The following is a 15,904-nucleotide window of genomic DNA, read 5'->3' on the forward strand; positions in this document are numbered from 1 at the left end:
ATAGTGTATTATGCAATTAAGCCCTACGCACTTAAAAAAAAGCTTGGGGAAAAAAAAAAAAGATGGTGATCGCAAGAGTAACTATTTCCTTACGCGGACCTAACCACCATCTCCCGCGAGGGACTTACGCGCCATCTCCCAAATCTCGCGTGAGATCTGTCGGTACACCGACAGAAAAACTTATTTCCTCATTTGGGGGGGGGGGGCCTGATCGAACTGGCATGTGATCATAATGAAAAAGAAGGGCAGGCGAGTTGTCTCCAACGGCCCGCCCTCAAAATTGATCTATCTCATCTTGATCTTTTTCAATGTGGAAATAACCTCTTGGGGCAATCACCGGGGCCGTACATGACATTCTTCGAGACTGCGGCGCCCAAAACCCAAATTTGGACCCAAACAGCCAAAGTTATTGTACTAAACCTCCAATCCGTTTCAGGCAAACTACAGTTTGCAGCTACTGCCTTCACCACACACCTACTCACGATTTCGCCAAGTCCACGATACATACCTCCCATTGCACCACTCACCTCAATCACGTACCGCCCCATGCTACGAAGGAGCCAATCTGCCAACGGCGCAGCTCTGTTAGGACTTCACTACGAGGAAAATCGCCGCATACGGACAACCACTCAGCCGAAGATTCGACCGGAGTTGAATAATTTGAACGATGAAGACCTTACCCAAGCACTCAGTGACATGTTCCTAGCCAAATACGGTTATATGGCTCGACCACAGCAGGTCGAAGTAGTAGTAAACCTCCTCAGACGACGGACCACGTTCTTACTAGCCGGAACGGGTTTTGGAAAAAGCAGAGTCCCCGAGTTGTTTTATCTTGCGCACGACGAAATATATGCGCCTATTATTTTAAGCATCAACCCTTTGGATGCACTTGGCGATGACCAGGTGAGTGATATTCAGACTAAATGTTTGTGTGGCCTCCCGCCCCACGGCTGATCAAATGCAATTTGCTCTCACAGGTTGCCGAGAAACATGTGGTTGGCCTCCACGCCGTAAATCTTACGGGCCCCAACTGCACACAGGGGATGTGCGATTCAATCATCGAAGGACACTTCAACTTCGTTTACGTGGTATGAAGAAATAGCTACGATAACATCAGAGCAGCAGACTGATGTCATGTTGACTTTGCTTGCACACTAGAGTCCCGAGGTGGCGTTGACCAGCACGATCTTTGAACGCATGTGGGGGGACACACGATTCCAGGCACGGCTGGTCCTCAATGTGGTTGACGAGGCCCACATGGTGTATACATGGGGCCTCGTTGAGAGCGGGAAGGCAAAAACCCTTACCAGTCATGTTCGAGTTCAGGATGGAGGGGTTTTCCGTCCATCCTATGGAAACCTATTCCGACGATTCCTCTCATCCGACAAAGTCCCTCGACTTCTGATGTCGGCAACCTGCCCTCCTCAGGCAGTGAACGCAATTCTCGACAACCTCAAGATCGACCGTCGCGATGTAGCTTTCAGTCGCGGAGAGCTCACACGGCCTGAAATACGACTGATCCGGCGGGCCTTCAAGAGGCCTATCAAAGCCTCTCTGAATTGTATCTTTGCTCATCACACAGTGGTTCCCACCACGATTCTACCTCCTACCCTCATCTATTCTGGATCGCAAAGCGGGACTTTGGATTATTTGCAGCTCATCAACAACTCCCGCGGGACGCCCAACGAAACAGCGAACCCCAACTCTACCTTTGCTCAACGCTACCACGCCACAACTGGCCCTGAAAGTAAAGCCAATGCGGTTGCTGCTTATGTCGCCGGTACCCTCGCTGTTCTATGTTGTACACTGGCTCTCGGCCTAGGCCAAAATTGGAAACGAGTTCGGCGGGTTATCATTTTGGGTCGGCAAGACCCTTGCAACCTTACTCAGATGACTGGGCGCTGTGGTCGCGACGGGCGCCGAGGTTTGGGCATCTTACTGGTAGAACATACACGCACCCACGGTAAAAATCACATACGCGACTTTAAGACCCCTACTCTCATGTCTGATGATGAACGGATGGACGCCCTTGCCATTACCCCCGTGTGCCTGAGGGTCGCCCTGGCAGTAGACCTTGAGTACGCAGGCTCTTGATTGTCATTTCTTTGATTCACTGACATCACTCTGACACAACTCCGCTTCCTAAGGCATGGGTACATACCCTTAGACGCTTCGATGGTCACTGTGATCAAGGAAACAGAACGGCAAAGGGAAGCTAAGATGGCCCCGTGTGATTGCTCGAACTGTCGTCCGGAGGACGCTGAATCTCTTTGGATGGCCCAGGCGGCACTCACTACCGAGAACTTCGACGACTCTATCGCGATGGACAAAGTCGGCCTGGAGGCTCTGCTCTCCGCCCCACCGGAAGCCGTTGTCCTGCCTCGCCCTGAACCTCGACCTTCCGCGCTCCAGTGCAGCAAAGACGATTCGATCATGAGGTCGGTAGAACTCATGGCGTTGGTTGACGCCCTAGTGGTGGCCTTTGACAAATTATTCAACAAGGTCATGACATCACCTTCTAACCTAGGTCCTGAAGACTATCTTGGGCGAGACCTGGCTTGGGATCTCGCCAAAAACATCGACATTTTCTCTGAGCCTGGCGACCTGGCGGTGGTACTGGCCAGCGAGACCATTGAAGGCCAATTCGAAACGCTGTTTGGAGCCTTTCAAGATTGGAAAGCTCGCTTAGATACGGATGCAGTGCTCGTGGAGGCGTCTACTCGCAGGCGCACGGCGATTCGAGCGGCGTCTGCAAAAAAGGCGATATCTGTGGAAGGTGCCCTTCTAGCCAAACAGCGTCATGAAGCCCAGAAGATGCAACATCAACTAGACCGCGAAAACGCAAAACAGCAGCTGGCCATTCAAAAAGCGGCGGACCACGACAGACGGACTCAAGAGAAGCTCAACGCGGCCGCTCGTAAGAAGGCAGCCCCAAACAAAATCGTCAACAGAAATGGAAACGTCACCAACCATATAAGTCAGCAAGGGGAATCCGCTAATAATATTGTCACTCATGGTCACATATTCTCTCATGCACCATCAGCCCTCCCTAAGAGGGTAGCTGAGGAGTGGCCTGGGGTTATGAACCCCAAAAGGCGAACATCTTTGAATGTGCGTGATATTGTAGCCATATTCATCAACTCGTCTGACCCCCATATATCCTCGTGTACATGATTAGGGCATTGCCATCACTCCTCTTCCGGAGCCTCCTCATCTTCCCAACTCGCAAGCACATTGGCCTGGCCCCAGCGAAACCTCGAAGATCGACCCGCGTTTGAGTCAGATCTGATCAGGCGAATCATATTGCGGTTTCCCACTCGCCAAACATTGGTGACTGGGGCCGGCGGTCTAGCAGCGGAACACTTGGCCAAATTCCCTTCAGCGTACCTCAAGAACGCTTCCATGGTGACTTTGTTGATAGTGTGAAGGTTGGACTGGTAGATGATCTTATGGCCGGCCGCTGATTTGATCAGCTGCATCAGGCGGCGTAACTGTTTGAATGCCCTCGGAGGCCATTTCAGTCAATTGTTATACATACATAGCCCATTGGAAATGAATACATACCATTCGAATGTTATTTGAACACCGACAAGTGAGCCGCTCAATATCTGTGCCATGCCCCTAAGTGATTTGCATTCGACGGTCCGCAGGTTTGTTTCGTTAGAGGCGTGTTCCAAACGTGACCAGAGAAAATAACGATTGGAACTGACCGTATTATCGTAAACGTCTTTGAGCCAACAAATGTGGACTTCCTGGTACTCATCAAGGGGTAACCAGTGTTCCTCACGCTCGTTCGAAGGGATGAGGATGGAATGTTTGATAGCGTGAGCCAGACTGGCTGGTAAATCCTCTTCTAAAAGCAGCACAATCCGGGGGATGTGCCTGGCGTAATGTGAAAGTCCCGGAATACCTTGAGCCATGATGGCCCAATGTTTCCACATGTTCATCAGACGCCCGATATCTCCCGCTCGAGTCGCTTCATGGGCCTCCACGACGGTAGCAAAGTCATGGAGCCGCATGAGCAGATTATAACGAGTATGTTCTTCTTTGGCCAATGCTGAATCAATGGCTTTGGTGTCAAAGTACTGACACCATACCTCTTCTAAGAATGTTTCAAAATCTTCTTCCTTTGTCAAATCAAGGTGATCGAGCAACTTATACACGGTTCTACATTCATCACCGTTCCATTTGGGCAGTCAGGTAATTAGGTAGGTAGGACAGTCATCATGTTTTATTGAGACACGAAGGTACTAACTTGAGTATAAAAACCAGGTTGGCCTTGTGGACCAACTGTATCGACCTCATGACCGTATTGAAGTCCTGGGAGGCCACTGGTTTCTTATGATCACCCCCAAGAGCAAACAAAGATCTCCAAACGCCTGTGTCCTCTCCGTCACAACTCCGCCCCCAATGCAAAGACCAGATAGCTTTTGCAAAATTCCATGTTGTGTGTGCACCGCCAAACAGGGATAGAACCCACTCGAACCCCTCAAATGAATTCGCAGGCGGAAAGCGTTTGACTTGCAGGCTTTCGAGCAACTGATTCGAACCCACATCGCCTCCTGCTACCAAAAGGTTTTCCGCGTACTTTTTCGAATCTACCCCAATTTGCGCAATAATCTAGTCAATCACACGAGAAACCCCTTCGGCCGAATTATCGGGTGCGTCCATCATGCGCAGGAAATGTATATTTGCCTGATGCATGGCTATTGGTTCGACTGCAGGGGCACGTGTATGAAGTTTGGGTGGAAACTTTGCCACACCATCACCAATAATGAATGGAGCATATTCGCGAAGCGCTTTACCTAGTTGACCTTTAACTAAGGCGACGAAATGTTGACTTTCTTTGACCCCAGGTGAAAACAGGCTCATACGAACCGGTTTGCGAGATGCCGAAGCCATCGACGTCAAGAAGGTCTGCAAGTTGACCGCATCTTCGGCGCATTTCGCCTGGAGCGCCGCTTGAAATACGATGTAGAACCCCCATGTACCATGAAACATGCGTGAGGACGCGTTCACGCGGGTGTGGTGTACCTTGATGTTGATGTCGATGTTATCGTAGCATAAGAGTGGTAACAGTTTATGGTTGGCTTTGAATACATCTATTAACCGTTGCTCTTGAAGTACGCGGAGGCGATCTAAAGCTTGGAGGATGCTCGTTCGCGAAGTCGTCAGGCCGAACGCGTGAAGCCATTTGTTGACTCGGCAGGAAACACCACTGGCCAACGCCATTAGCCCGTTAGCTAATGGTATTGCGTTAGCTCTGCAATTGCACGCGACGGCAATCATCGCACAGATCATTTTGGGTAGCTACATAACTCATGAGCGGAATTGAGTGAATATCTCGCGTTTTCGGTGTAACTAACAGCTGACTCACGGTGGATATTTTGTGGGCCGCTCTGTCCGCCGGCGTAGGTTTGACAAACACCAGGTTTTCAAGCGACAAGAGTGTGGCGTCGTCAAATGGTCCGTCAATCAGAGTGTCTGTGGAGGTTTCGGCGCTCGCGTTGGACGCCTGCACCCCTGTGACAGGAGCGATGGCTACTGCAGCGGCAGCCTCTGTGTCGTCTTCGACTTCTTCGCCTTCCTCAGAATCGGGCAGTTGGAGGCCATACGCGTGGGCGAGCTTGCGTTTAACCAGGTTATGCAGGAAGGGCATACCATCCGTGACTTGTTTCTCCCAATGCCTTTCGGCCGCTTCGCTAAAGTAGTCAGGATCAATGGCATTTGAACTGACATATGCCCCAGCAGGAAAATAGCCTCGAGCTACCTCCTGGCGATTGACGATTGCTACGGCCTGAATAAATTTGACAGAGTCAGTTCATTTGGCCAATTGTCTGAAAACTCTGACAGTATCCTTGCTGACCTCGTCCAAAATCAGGCGCTCCCACGCCGCTTGGCCTTCACGCGTTGAGGACGTTAGACACCCAAGATTGACACGATCACACGTGTTTGTTTTGGTCCCAAACCCGCCTTCATTAGACGGCGGCGATACACGATGTCGGCCTCGGACGATGTGAAAAAAGAAACCATGAAATCTCGGGGCGCATAACCCAGGGAGGATATGTATTCACAAACTTTCTCGGTGCGAGTTTTTGAACGTGAAGAGGTGTTTGGAGAAGCAGAGTTGGGCAAGGAAGGGTTGCTGGAAACCGGCGTTGCAGACATTTCACTCATTTCACTCGTAATCTATGAACAGTTTGAGGGCCCAAGTTGCCGTTCGCAGGTCGAGTTGCCCATCCAAACAAACCAATTCCCCATCTCATCACTTGGTCCTGGCCACGTGTCTGGTTGTACCAATCACCAATAGAAACCCTAAGACTTGTGTCAGCACAAAGCCTTTGTGCGACGGCAAATGATGGCGCCCTTTGCACATGGATGAGAGCAGTGCCAGTTAACTCTCCCTTCGCGCGAAACAACCACGTTGGTGAGCACTATCCCTTTCGCTTGCCCAAAATGAATGTAAGCAGGTCAAACAATGGAGCCACCCCATCCTCCTCTGCAAGCTACCTTGGGCCGTGAACCAATTCATGCCATCCAATACTTTGCTCGAAACGGCGTGCTGAGCGCTAGCCCTCTCGCATTCAGGGAAAGGACCTCAACATTTGAAATGTTGAGGACCGTAAGGCCTTCGCCTTCCGAGCTACGCCCCCGCAGACCATCACTGCGTTTGAGGCTAAGTAAGACCATGGATATATGACACTTCGGTTTGAATCCCAACACGTTGGGGTTCAAACCGACCGCCGGGAACCGATTGGGACACACCTGTTAATTTGGGTCCGCCCTTGAGGACTCCTGAAGCCCACGCCCTTGCATGTCTCAGCCTTGCTACTACAAGGCTGCCCTGGAAATATATATATATATAGCAAGGGTGTCAAGAGCAAAAGGCTCATTCGCGCCCCTCTCTCTCCAATCGAAACACTTGCCTGGCATGGACGTGGACCTCACTCTGTCCCCCGCTGAGGAGGAAGATCGCGAATTGGCCATTGCCAAAATCACCGACGCCATTGTCGCCGAAGGCATGACCCTCCAACAATTTGTTCGTTTAGTGAAACCATCGGTCTATACAGCTCTGGAGGCATCAAATCCACCCGCTTCCCTTACCGCCAAAACAATCGACATAATTTACTACATTCAAGCTCAGCAAATGACAGTCTTTGATTTCCTTTTTTGTCTCCTGGACCGTGGCATCCATTGGCTATGGCCTCATCAGCGTCCCTTCCGTGGGCATGGGAGTCACTATGGCCGCTCGATTGTCCGACTCCTCATGGCCATTCGGCACCAACTCGTGGACGCTGGCCATGAACAACGTATCTGGCGTGATTTCATTCAACGCGAGGTAACATCTTTTTACCTCGAATACATTGCCTGCTCATGAATTGGTGCTAATGTCTTTCCTTCCTTTGCTTCTTTCAACAGGCGGACGAGCTTAACATATCGGCTTTTTATCCAACATGGGCATAAAGCCCCTGTTGCGCTGAATAGGTCGGTGATCTTTGCTATAGGTCCCTGACCATGCGGAAGCAAGTTAACAATGCTGACATGCTCGTGTGGAATTGTTAGACTAGCACCAAGCAGCCGGATAATGCATTATTGTTAAGGGTCTTAACGAGGGCGATCTGCTTTTTTGTCATTAGCTTATATGAAGGGAATAAATGTTTCTGACGCGCAGCATCAGAGTGCGATGTGTATAAATTTAGCCCCGGTGATTGCCCCAAGAGGTTATTTCCACATTGAAAAAGATCAAGATGAGATAGATCAATTTTGAGGGCGGGCCGTTGGAGACAACTCGCCTGCCCTTCTTTTTCATTATGATCACATGCCAGTTCGATCAGGCAGCTTCGTGGCAAATGAGGAAATAAGTTTTTCTGTCGGTGTACCGACAGATCTCACGCGAGATTTGGGAGATGGCGCGTAAGTCCCTCGCGGGAGATGGTGGTTAGGTCCGCGTAAGGACTTAGTTAAGTTTGTGGTGATCGAGTGTTTTTAATGTCAGGCCTGCTGCGTATGTACGCAGTTGGCCTACATGTTGTATGCTATGAAAATTACAGGATTGCCACGCTTCACTTGGTTGACAGACAACAGAGTGACAGGAGTGGAGAAGGTCAAGAGTTGTTGAGAAAAAAGAAAGAAAAATAGAAAACCATCGACTAACAACACTTCTCAATCAAACCACAACAAACCAATCTCACTCGATAACAAATCAACTTTCGAAAAACTATCATCAATTTCAAAGCACACCATGGCAGCTGATGATGATCCAGGTGGAGTCAATCTCGATCAAAAATTGGCCCAGTTACGGGCTGAGTTTGGAGAGGACATCGCCGTAAGGAAAACTATATCTATTGTCTGAAATGGAATAATCTACTAAAGCTCTTATTGAAACAGGTATATGACTTCGGTGATGACGGTATGGACAATCTAGATGATATGGGTAACTTGGGTGGTGCTCTAGAAGAGGATATGAATGATTTCAACGATGAAACCTTTGGAATGGACACAGTTGGTAAGATTTGTCTCTTATCTACCATCTCATTCTACGTCTTCGTTCATCTTTACTTTACTTTTTGGTCCTCTTCAGGCAAAGACTTTGATTTTTCTGGCTCTACGGCTCAATTTTTGGGTAATTCCAAGGTACCGCCAAAAGCGGAATCCACTTCGACTTGGCCCTCTATGCCGAGCCTTCTTTCGAATCATGACTCACAAGACAGATCTAGATTTCCGAATGAGAGTGAAAGGGTAAAATCAAGTGGTATCAACTTCACCCACGATCCCCTTTTAGGCCCGAATATCAACCCCAGTAGCCGTATGCCTACTTCATCTCTAGCCAAGCCAAGCAGTTCGGTTCCGCAGGGGGTCAAATTCCGTAGTTTGGAGGAAATTGAGGCTGAGATGCGCGCCAACTCTGCTTCATCGAAATCGAACCAGATCCCTTCGTCGGCTCCTCGTGCCTTGACTTTGGAGGAAGTCGAAGCTGAAATGCTCAGAAACGCTCGAGTACAGCCATCCGCTATAAACGACGAAATGCGTAATCCGCCACCTATGTCACTTCCATCAAGTTCCAAATCTAGAGCCCAACTCGTTCAACAGGTTCAGATGCAACACTTTGCAGCTGCTCAGCGTCATGGTGCCTCTTCGCCAGTACCGTCGTTAGCTGCGATGAACGTTGCGCAACTGCGCTCCAATCATGCTTCACCAGTCCATTTGCCCGCTCTAACACATCCGGCGCACCCTAGTCACCCTCAACATCCAGAATGGTTGCGTCTACAACACCAACAGCAGCAAATGTACACAACTGTTATGCTCCAGCAGGCTCAACTACAACAGCTGCAGGCACAGTCTGCAATGCGCTCAAGAACCCATTCACCAATAAGCCACGGGCATTCCCAAAGTCTTTCGGTACATGGCTTGCCTTCAGTGCCAATGCAACATACCGGATCAGTGCCTATCAACTCCTTATTTCAAGCCCAAAACTCCAACGCAGGTTCGCCTACTGCGATAGATGATCTACGGTCTGCTGCTGAGGCACGTATTCAAGAGCATGAACGACAAGAAGCTCTTCGACGTAAGAAAGCTGCCAAGATTGCAGAAATGGCTCGATATAACAATTTGATGAGCCAAGGAGATAAAGATTTCATTACTCGAATCCAGGTATCGCAATTGGTGAACCCTAGCCACGGCCAAGCTGGTTTTGATCCATATGCCGATGATTTTTACTTTCATGTATATAGCGCTATTCGTGCTAGTCGATTGGTTGCACAACAGCAGATGCAGGCAGCTGCTGCCGAACGTGCCTCTATCTCGGGACTTCAAGGAGGTCGTGAACATGAACTTATGCAGAATCGAAATAATCGGATGAATGAAAGAAAACTCACCAGACGTGATCATGCGATGATGAGAATGGCTCAAAATGTACAAAGAATTGTGGATCATGCTAAAGAACGTCCTAAAATGTCACAGCGTTTGTCATTTAACTTATATATATCCCACAAACCAAACTAGAGTTCGTTCAACTGACTACAGTGACTTTTTGTGGATCAACTTTGGGATTTGATCAGTAAGCTTGGAAGGAGCGCTGGGCAAGATTGCTCTGCGTACTCGCTCTGCTCCACGTCAAATGTTACAGGTCCAACCCGCTTCTACATCTGATGATTTGGCAGAAGCAGCGGGAGGTGAGAATCACCCAGGTACTTTGGCTAGCGAACTTCCCAAACAGCCTGCAGTACGTCACTCTCTTTGTTCTAGCCATCGGTAGCCTTGTTGATGATCTTTGGGATCTTTATCAGACTGTACCTGGACAACCTGCAATGAATCGTCGACATGTTCTCATGGCTCTCGAGCGGCTCTACAGTACCGTCTTAGAGGCTGAGCAACTACGTCGGACTCAGCCAGCCCCGCTTTCGGCGAATGATGCACCTGATTCACAAAAAGATGAGATCGAGCAATGGTAAAGCTTTCTCTCTCCAATCCCACCTCCTATTCCATTTCTGATTAAATTGAATTGGATTTCAACAGGGAAGCGGAATACGCTGCTAAAAAGGACAAGATTTGGAAACAGCTAAGAGTATTGGATCCACTTGGTATAAGGTAAATAACTTAAACCGTCTAGCGTTCACATCCTGATGTTTTTACAAATTAGCCATCCCCACCCCTTCGTATCGTTCATTTCCATTGCCAAGGGGAAACGACTTCTGCCACGAATCATTCGATTGTTTACACGAGAACAGGCACTTCAAGTCCTCACGTTATTGGTCGCCACGTTCCAAACTTTGGATGTCATACACGATGCGCATATTCTAGACTTGCCAAATGATAGTCTTCTGGCAGGTTCTTTTGCAGCTAACCGACGAAGTCGACCTGATATGGAGGCAGAGACTGATCTCTTTATGAATACGGTGGTCGCACCGATGATGGCGGTGATCAATGAACTTCCTTTGGAGCTCATCGCTGGATTGGTCTCGCTCATGATAGACCGAAATGACTTCATGCGCGTAGCAAGGTCCAAGGTACGATGACCATGGGTATCAATAATTATGCATATCAATATCTTATTATTCTAATCTTTCCTTTCTCGACCGATCTTTCCATAGCCGGGAATCGCTTTCTTAACACTCTTCTTGAGTCGAGCCGAGATTTTGAAAAATGCACCATCACCTGCACTGGGGAATTCACCACCTAAATCTAATACATTTCCAACAGAAGAAGCATTGATGAATTGGCAAATAGTCTTTGAAAGATTATTTAACCAACTTAGTCAAGATTTTTCAACATTATTTCCATCTACTAGAGCGATTTTATCATTACCATTTGGTACATCCAATTTAGTTGAACATGAAATTTTGAATCATCCGAATTCTAGAAGATTTATTAGGTCTGGATTAGATTTAGAAGATGAACCGGTTTGGCAATTGATGGCTACTTTAGCTGTTTCGACTGATTCGGATGGTCAACAAGCTTTGGTTGGAGGTTTAAGAGATAAAGTTTTGGAAAATGTCATGGCGGTTGGTAAGAATTGGGTTTCAGATGATATTGGATCTCTAAAAATCGTAAGTGATTTATAATTGATGGTTCTTGTGATACATAATTGTAAGTCTGATGACTAACGGTATAAATTTTGGATTGTAAACTTGTGAAATTTAGCGGAATGTTAATCTTTTGCTACATGCTTTGGGTTTGGATGCAAGTATGATTAACTTATCATGATCAATTCACACACGTTGCTCTCGTTGGTCATCGGTGTGGTGTCAATTCGAATTGGTATTAATCAGCGGAAAACCTATAGAGCTTGTCTAATAAACCTTGTTATCAGTAAGGTGGAGTGGTTTATTGGAGTATTTGTTTAAAAAACAGGATGTAGTTAATCAAAGTGGAAATCACTGGACTAAATTAAGTAGAACTGTTTTACAATGTGTTAGGATTTTTTTATATAATTTTGATCACCTTGTTTTTTTTGGTTCTTACATTATTGAATTTGTATTCCAATTTCGATATAATACAAGATTAGTAATTTAGGTATGGTGAAGTGGAATAGTTCGGCGATGATTAACTTTTTCTTCAAGTTTCAGAGAGTGCGGTGAGAACTTGATCTAGTGAGATTTGAATGAGATATCCTTAAGGTCTATAATGGGTTGAAAGAGTTCGGTGAAACTTTGAAACACAAGATAATTGATCAGAGGAGAAGATATATATGAAAAAGCCTTCAAGATATAGATCATTCAACTTTTATCAAATTTATTTCTCCTTCAAAGCTTTCTCTGATTCAGCTCACTCTCTGGCTTGATAGACTTGGTGTCTATGTATATGAATGGCATCTAGCATCACAAGTTGAGGTGGTATGTTTTTTTCTACCAGGGCATCTTTTCTACTCGTTTACATAATCCACGTAGGGCACAGTGCCCGTAAGTATCCAAAAAACAATAAAATTTCTGTCCTGCCGAATTGAAACGCTGAGCCTGCCCAGCTTTCCCCATCCCTAGCGGCTCGCCTTTTCGCCCACTTTCGCCCAATCCAACGATAATCGCATTCTCTAGAACCTCCAAACTGAAATCACGGGACTGGAAATCACTGCGCCCAACTAGAAAGGTTTCCGTCCCGCGTGACTGACTGACTTAGCACGCGCCTTTTTGATATCTATTGTATATATAAATATACGTTTTCGTGGCTTCAAGAATGCTTTGGACCGCTCTTGAATGGTTTAACCATACGCGATGTTTCTACATGGAACCATGACTGGAACTTATATAACCCATCTTCCTGTCGAGACAGGAAACCTGTAAACACCCCAGTCGCCTCTTTGTGCCGTTCATCGCCCGTCTTATAAAACAAATTTCGACCATCACAATCAGAAGATACAATTGTCTTGCTCCTATTAAAATCTGCAGTACTTCATTATGCTTTTCTTGAAATTAGCAATTGCTGCTGTCCTAGCTCGTCAGTCGACCCATGCTTCCTGATATATAAATTACTTTTGCCGTCATACTCACCTTCCTGTCCACTTATATAGTCACGGTCTCTACCACCCCCACTCAAACAGAAGTAGTGTGAGTAGTGTCTTTGTGTTTCTATATACCCAGATCATGTGCTAATAGGTGATATACTCAATGTCAGTACTACTGATGCAGCCCTGCAAAGACGAGCTACGGCGACCAAAATCTTTGCAAGGAAACAGTCATCGAGACAGTAAGTTCAGCGTGTATCAGGATACCCTAGTCTAACACTGGATCTGCTGACTGATCTGAATGTGGTTCTACTTTCCTAGTTATCAATGTGCCGATTGTGGTCAATTGCAATGCGAACAAATAGATTTGACTTGCATTAATAATGGTTGTTGTACCTGAAGTGAATGAACACATTGTGTACCATTGCAAAGACATTAGGTAAGGTTAAACCTACCTTTTTCATTTTCTGCACTGGAAGCTCTGTTTCTAAACAGTTCCAATCTCGCGCATCTGCTATGTCTTGGTTTCTCAACCGATGTTTCCGTATTCGTACATTATGATGTTCCTCACAAACTAGAAACTAGGCGCTACCTCGTTCTGATATCTCCATCCTTGCTTTCTTGTCTGTTGTTTTTGTTTCTACAACCTCATGTCCCTGTGGCCAACATTTCGCCCATAATATATGTGAGGCTGTCAATATTAGCACAGCAAAGCCCTTCTACGCGGCTGCGGCTTTGTTAAGCTAACTGTCAATATGAACAACTTGAGATGACCCATACCAACTTTTCTCGCCGGTATCATTTGTGCATTTTGAAATTATGCCTGGTACATCCGACATATAGCCGGAAAACCCAAGTTCTTTAAAGATCTTTAAGAGTCGAAATGATAATGCGGTCTATCATTAACATCGTATGCGTGTACCTTCCTATACATTTTTGAAGTGAACAGTGTTCTTGGTCCATCGTGGAGTTTGCTGCCATGTATACCCTAGGTACCAAGCTATCCTCGCAACTGCAGATTATTTGATGCTTGAGATTGTCATCTCTTAGAAGGTACTTTTATTTCCTTCACTTGGCATCGGTCCAACGGTGCCTTGTCACATTTCTGAGCCTAAAAAATTTTTCGGCCAAGGATAGGAAAGATTCCGACAATTTTCGATGCCTTGAAAGCCTTTGCATGATGAAAGCTGCGATGGTCAAAGAAATATAAGTTCATTTGTGCCTACCACCCTTCCCACGAAGTGCGGAAAATTCATAAAACGTTTGTTTACATTTGATTTTTTGGAAAGATATTGGGCAAATGACTAACTGGAAGTCTGATCTCAATTTTGTTGGATTGAACCTTCTATCCTTCTGAGCTCAGGTCAGGTCAGGTCCAAAGATATGAGTTTTGTGTTCTTACCTACTATAAAGTATCGAGGCTCACCATGCAATTTCATATCTCATCCTTCACCCTTACCATCCACTTCACATTCGAACAAGTTTTCCAAAAAACGAAAATCATTTAGCCCGTTATCTTTTTCGCACTATTAGCTATTCCTTAACATAAAAACTTCACTGCGCTTTATTTCTCGTAGCCAAATCTCTATTCCTATCTCTTTTTTATACTTTTATTCTTAACTACCTTGAACATGTCAGCAATTTCGACCACTCTCGTTCGACGGAACGCCATCCGCCGGACTTCGGTGACGAGTCTCAAAGTAAGTTCTTCGCATCTTTTGTACCTCCCATGACGTTCTGGACTGATTGAGGATGTATCACTAGGGCAATCATCCGATTCCAAAGCGGATGGGTGTACATCGTGTAGAAGATTGTGTGCGTCTTAGATAACCTATTTTTTTCCCTTCTGATACGTATACCTTCTTACATTAGACTCGCGATTATGTTACCTGCTTTATCATCATCTGCAGCCCGGCAATAATCGCGCATCCTCAGTAAGACACTCGCACCGAGAAATTTGGTGTTTCTCATCACACGATCGCTGCAGTAAGGAAAGGCGTAGTTCAAACTACCGATCAGGAAGGGTGAATGCATACATCTTTTGAGATAATTAATATGTGGCTCTTCTCATCGTGTTTTGATTTTGCTCCCTAACGTCTAGGTCACTCCTCGCGCTTCCTCTGATTCCGGTGCTTCACCTACCTCGAAAGCACCTGTGAAGAGGATCAGCAAAGCCGCCAAGCTAAAGGCCAAATTGCTCGCCGATCGATTTTGTCCACTTGAGGTCACTGGAGATGACTCGGACGAGGACTCCTCAGACGATGATGACAGCTTCGAAGATGACGATGATCTTCCGAATTTGGACTCCGATCCCGCTTCCAAACTCGAGAGTTTCAGGAGGCAGTTGTTGAAAAATTGGGGCTAGAATAGCTTGGCAGATGAAAAAGAAGAGAAGGTACAAGACAGGGAGAAGTGGATTCAGTGCAATCCCTGAGGTATTCCTTATTCTTTAGCCTTTCCTGATTTTTTGTCGCGTTTTTTTGTCATCTCTCCTTTGAAGTGTTGTACCTTTGTACCATGTAGTTTTTTGTAGTGAATCTCAATATATATTTATCAGTCATCGTCATTCTTTTCAAAGATTTTTTTTGTGCCTTGAATGCATGAAATTGATGATAGTGATCACTTTGTTATTGATCTGTGTAGGTGAGGAAGACCAGTCATGATCTTGACTGTCGTCGAGCTTGGCTTCAAGTTCCATAGACTCACTGCCTAGCGCACCTTGTGCAAGTCTACTAAGACTGTTGCTCAAGTTGTCCGTCAAGGCACTTTGTGACCCGTGCAGGACTGGGTAGTGCCAGTTTAGACGTAGAAGTTTCCAAGCATCTTACTTCACCCAATCACTTCGGTGTAAATGACTGAATCTTACCTCATGGCCTTAGCACCGCCTGTGAGCAAGGAGCGACTCATACTGTACATTTGGTATTTATTTACCAGCGTCTTATGACTTTTCCTCCAACCATAAGCCCC

The 15,904-nt window shown here is 46.4% G+C and overlaps 5 protein-coding genes across 5 annotated transcripts; 4 read left to right on the top strand and 1 right to left on the bottom strand.

Moving 5' to 3' along the window:
• Window positions 1–546: 546 nt before the first annotated feature.
• MELLADRAFT_110575 (uncharacterized protein) lies at window positions 547–3,289 on the top strand (the record flags this gene model as incomplete). Its single annotated transcript, XM_007414691.1, has 5 exons — window positions 547–744; window positions 978–1,088; window positions 1,657–1,791; window positions 2,284–3,111; window positions 3,179–3,289. The coding sequence occupies 5 exons, from the start codon at window positions 547–549 to the stop codon at window positions 3,287–3,289; spliced, it is 1,383 nt and encodes a 460-aa protein (XP_007414753.1).
• A 1,331-nt stretch (window positions 3,290–4,620) lies between these two features.
• MELLADRAFT_110576 (uncharacterized protein) lies at window positions 4,621–7,023 on the bottom strand (the record flags this gene model as incomplete). Its single annotated transcript, XM_007414748.1, has 6 exons — window positions 4,621–5,310; window positions 5,378–5,797; window positions 6,183–6,434; window positions 6,660–6,676; window positions 6,766–6,844; window positions 6,949–7,023. 6 exons carry the CDS (start codon window positions 7,021–7,023, stop codon window positions 4,621–4,623), a joined length of 1,533 nt encoding a protein of 510 aa, XP_007414810.1.
• A 1,077-nt stretch (window positions 7,024–8,100) lies between these two features.
• Window positions 8,101–12,020, top strand: MELLADRAFT_117676 (uncharacterized protein; the record flags this gene model as incomplete). Its single annotated transcript, XM_007414692.1, has 9 exons — window positions 8,101–8,326; window positions 8,389–8,506; window positions 8,582–9,961; window positions 10,059–10,222; window positions 10,287–10,447; window positions 10,516–10,587; window positions 10,640–11,006; window positions 11,091–11,546; window positions 11,641–12,020. The coding sequence occupies 9 exons, from the start codon at window positions 8,243–8,245 to the stop codon at window positions 11,701–11,703; spliced, it is 2,865 nt and encodes a 954-aa protein (XP_007414754.1).
• Window positions 12,021–12,890: 870 nt separating this feature from the next.
• On the top strand, window positions 12,891–13,337 carry MELLADRAFT_124396 (uncharacterized protein; the record flags this gene model as incomplete). The annotated part of the gene is made up of 4 exons (XM_007414693.1): window positions 12,891–12,930; window positions 13,004–13,040; window positions 13,108–13,167; window positions 13,259–13,337. 4 exons carry the CDS (start codon window positions 12,891–12,893, stop codon window positions 13,335–13,337), a joined length of 216 nt encoding a protein of 71 aa, XP_007414755.1.
• Window positions 13,338–14,568: 1,231 nt separating this feature from the next.
• MELLADRAFT_110578 (uncharacterized protein) lies at window positions 14,569–15,302 on the top strand (the record flags this gene model as incomplete). Its single annotated transcript, XM_007414694.1, has 3 exons — window positions 14,569–14,637; window positions 14,702–14,752; window positions 15,039–15,302. 3 exons carry the CDS (start codon window positions 14,569–14,571, stop codon window positions 15,300–15,302), a joined length of 384 nt encoding a protein of 127 aa, XP_007414756.1.
• Between the last annotated feature and the right edge of the window lie 602 nt (window positions 15,303–15,904).

The sequence above is a fragment of the Melampsora larici-populina genome (genome assembly GCF_000204055.1).
Source record: "Melampsora larici-populina 98AG31 unplaced genomic scaffold MELLAscaffold_45, whole genome shotgun sequence".
In the NCBI taxonomy this organism is placed as follows: Eukaryota; Fungi; Basidiomycota; class Pucciniomycetes; order Pucciniales; family Melampsoraceae; genus Melampsora; species Melampsora laricis-populina.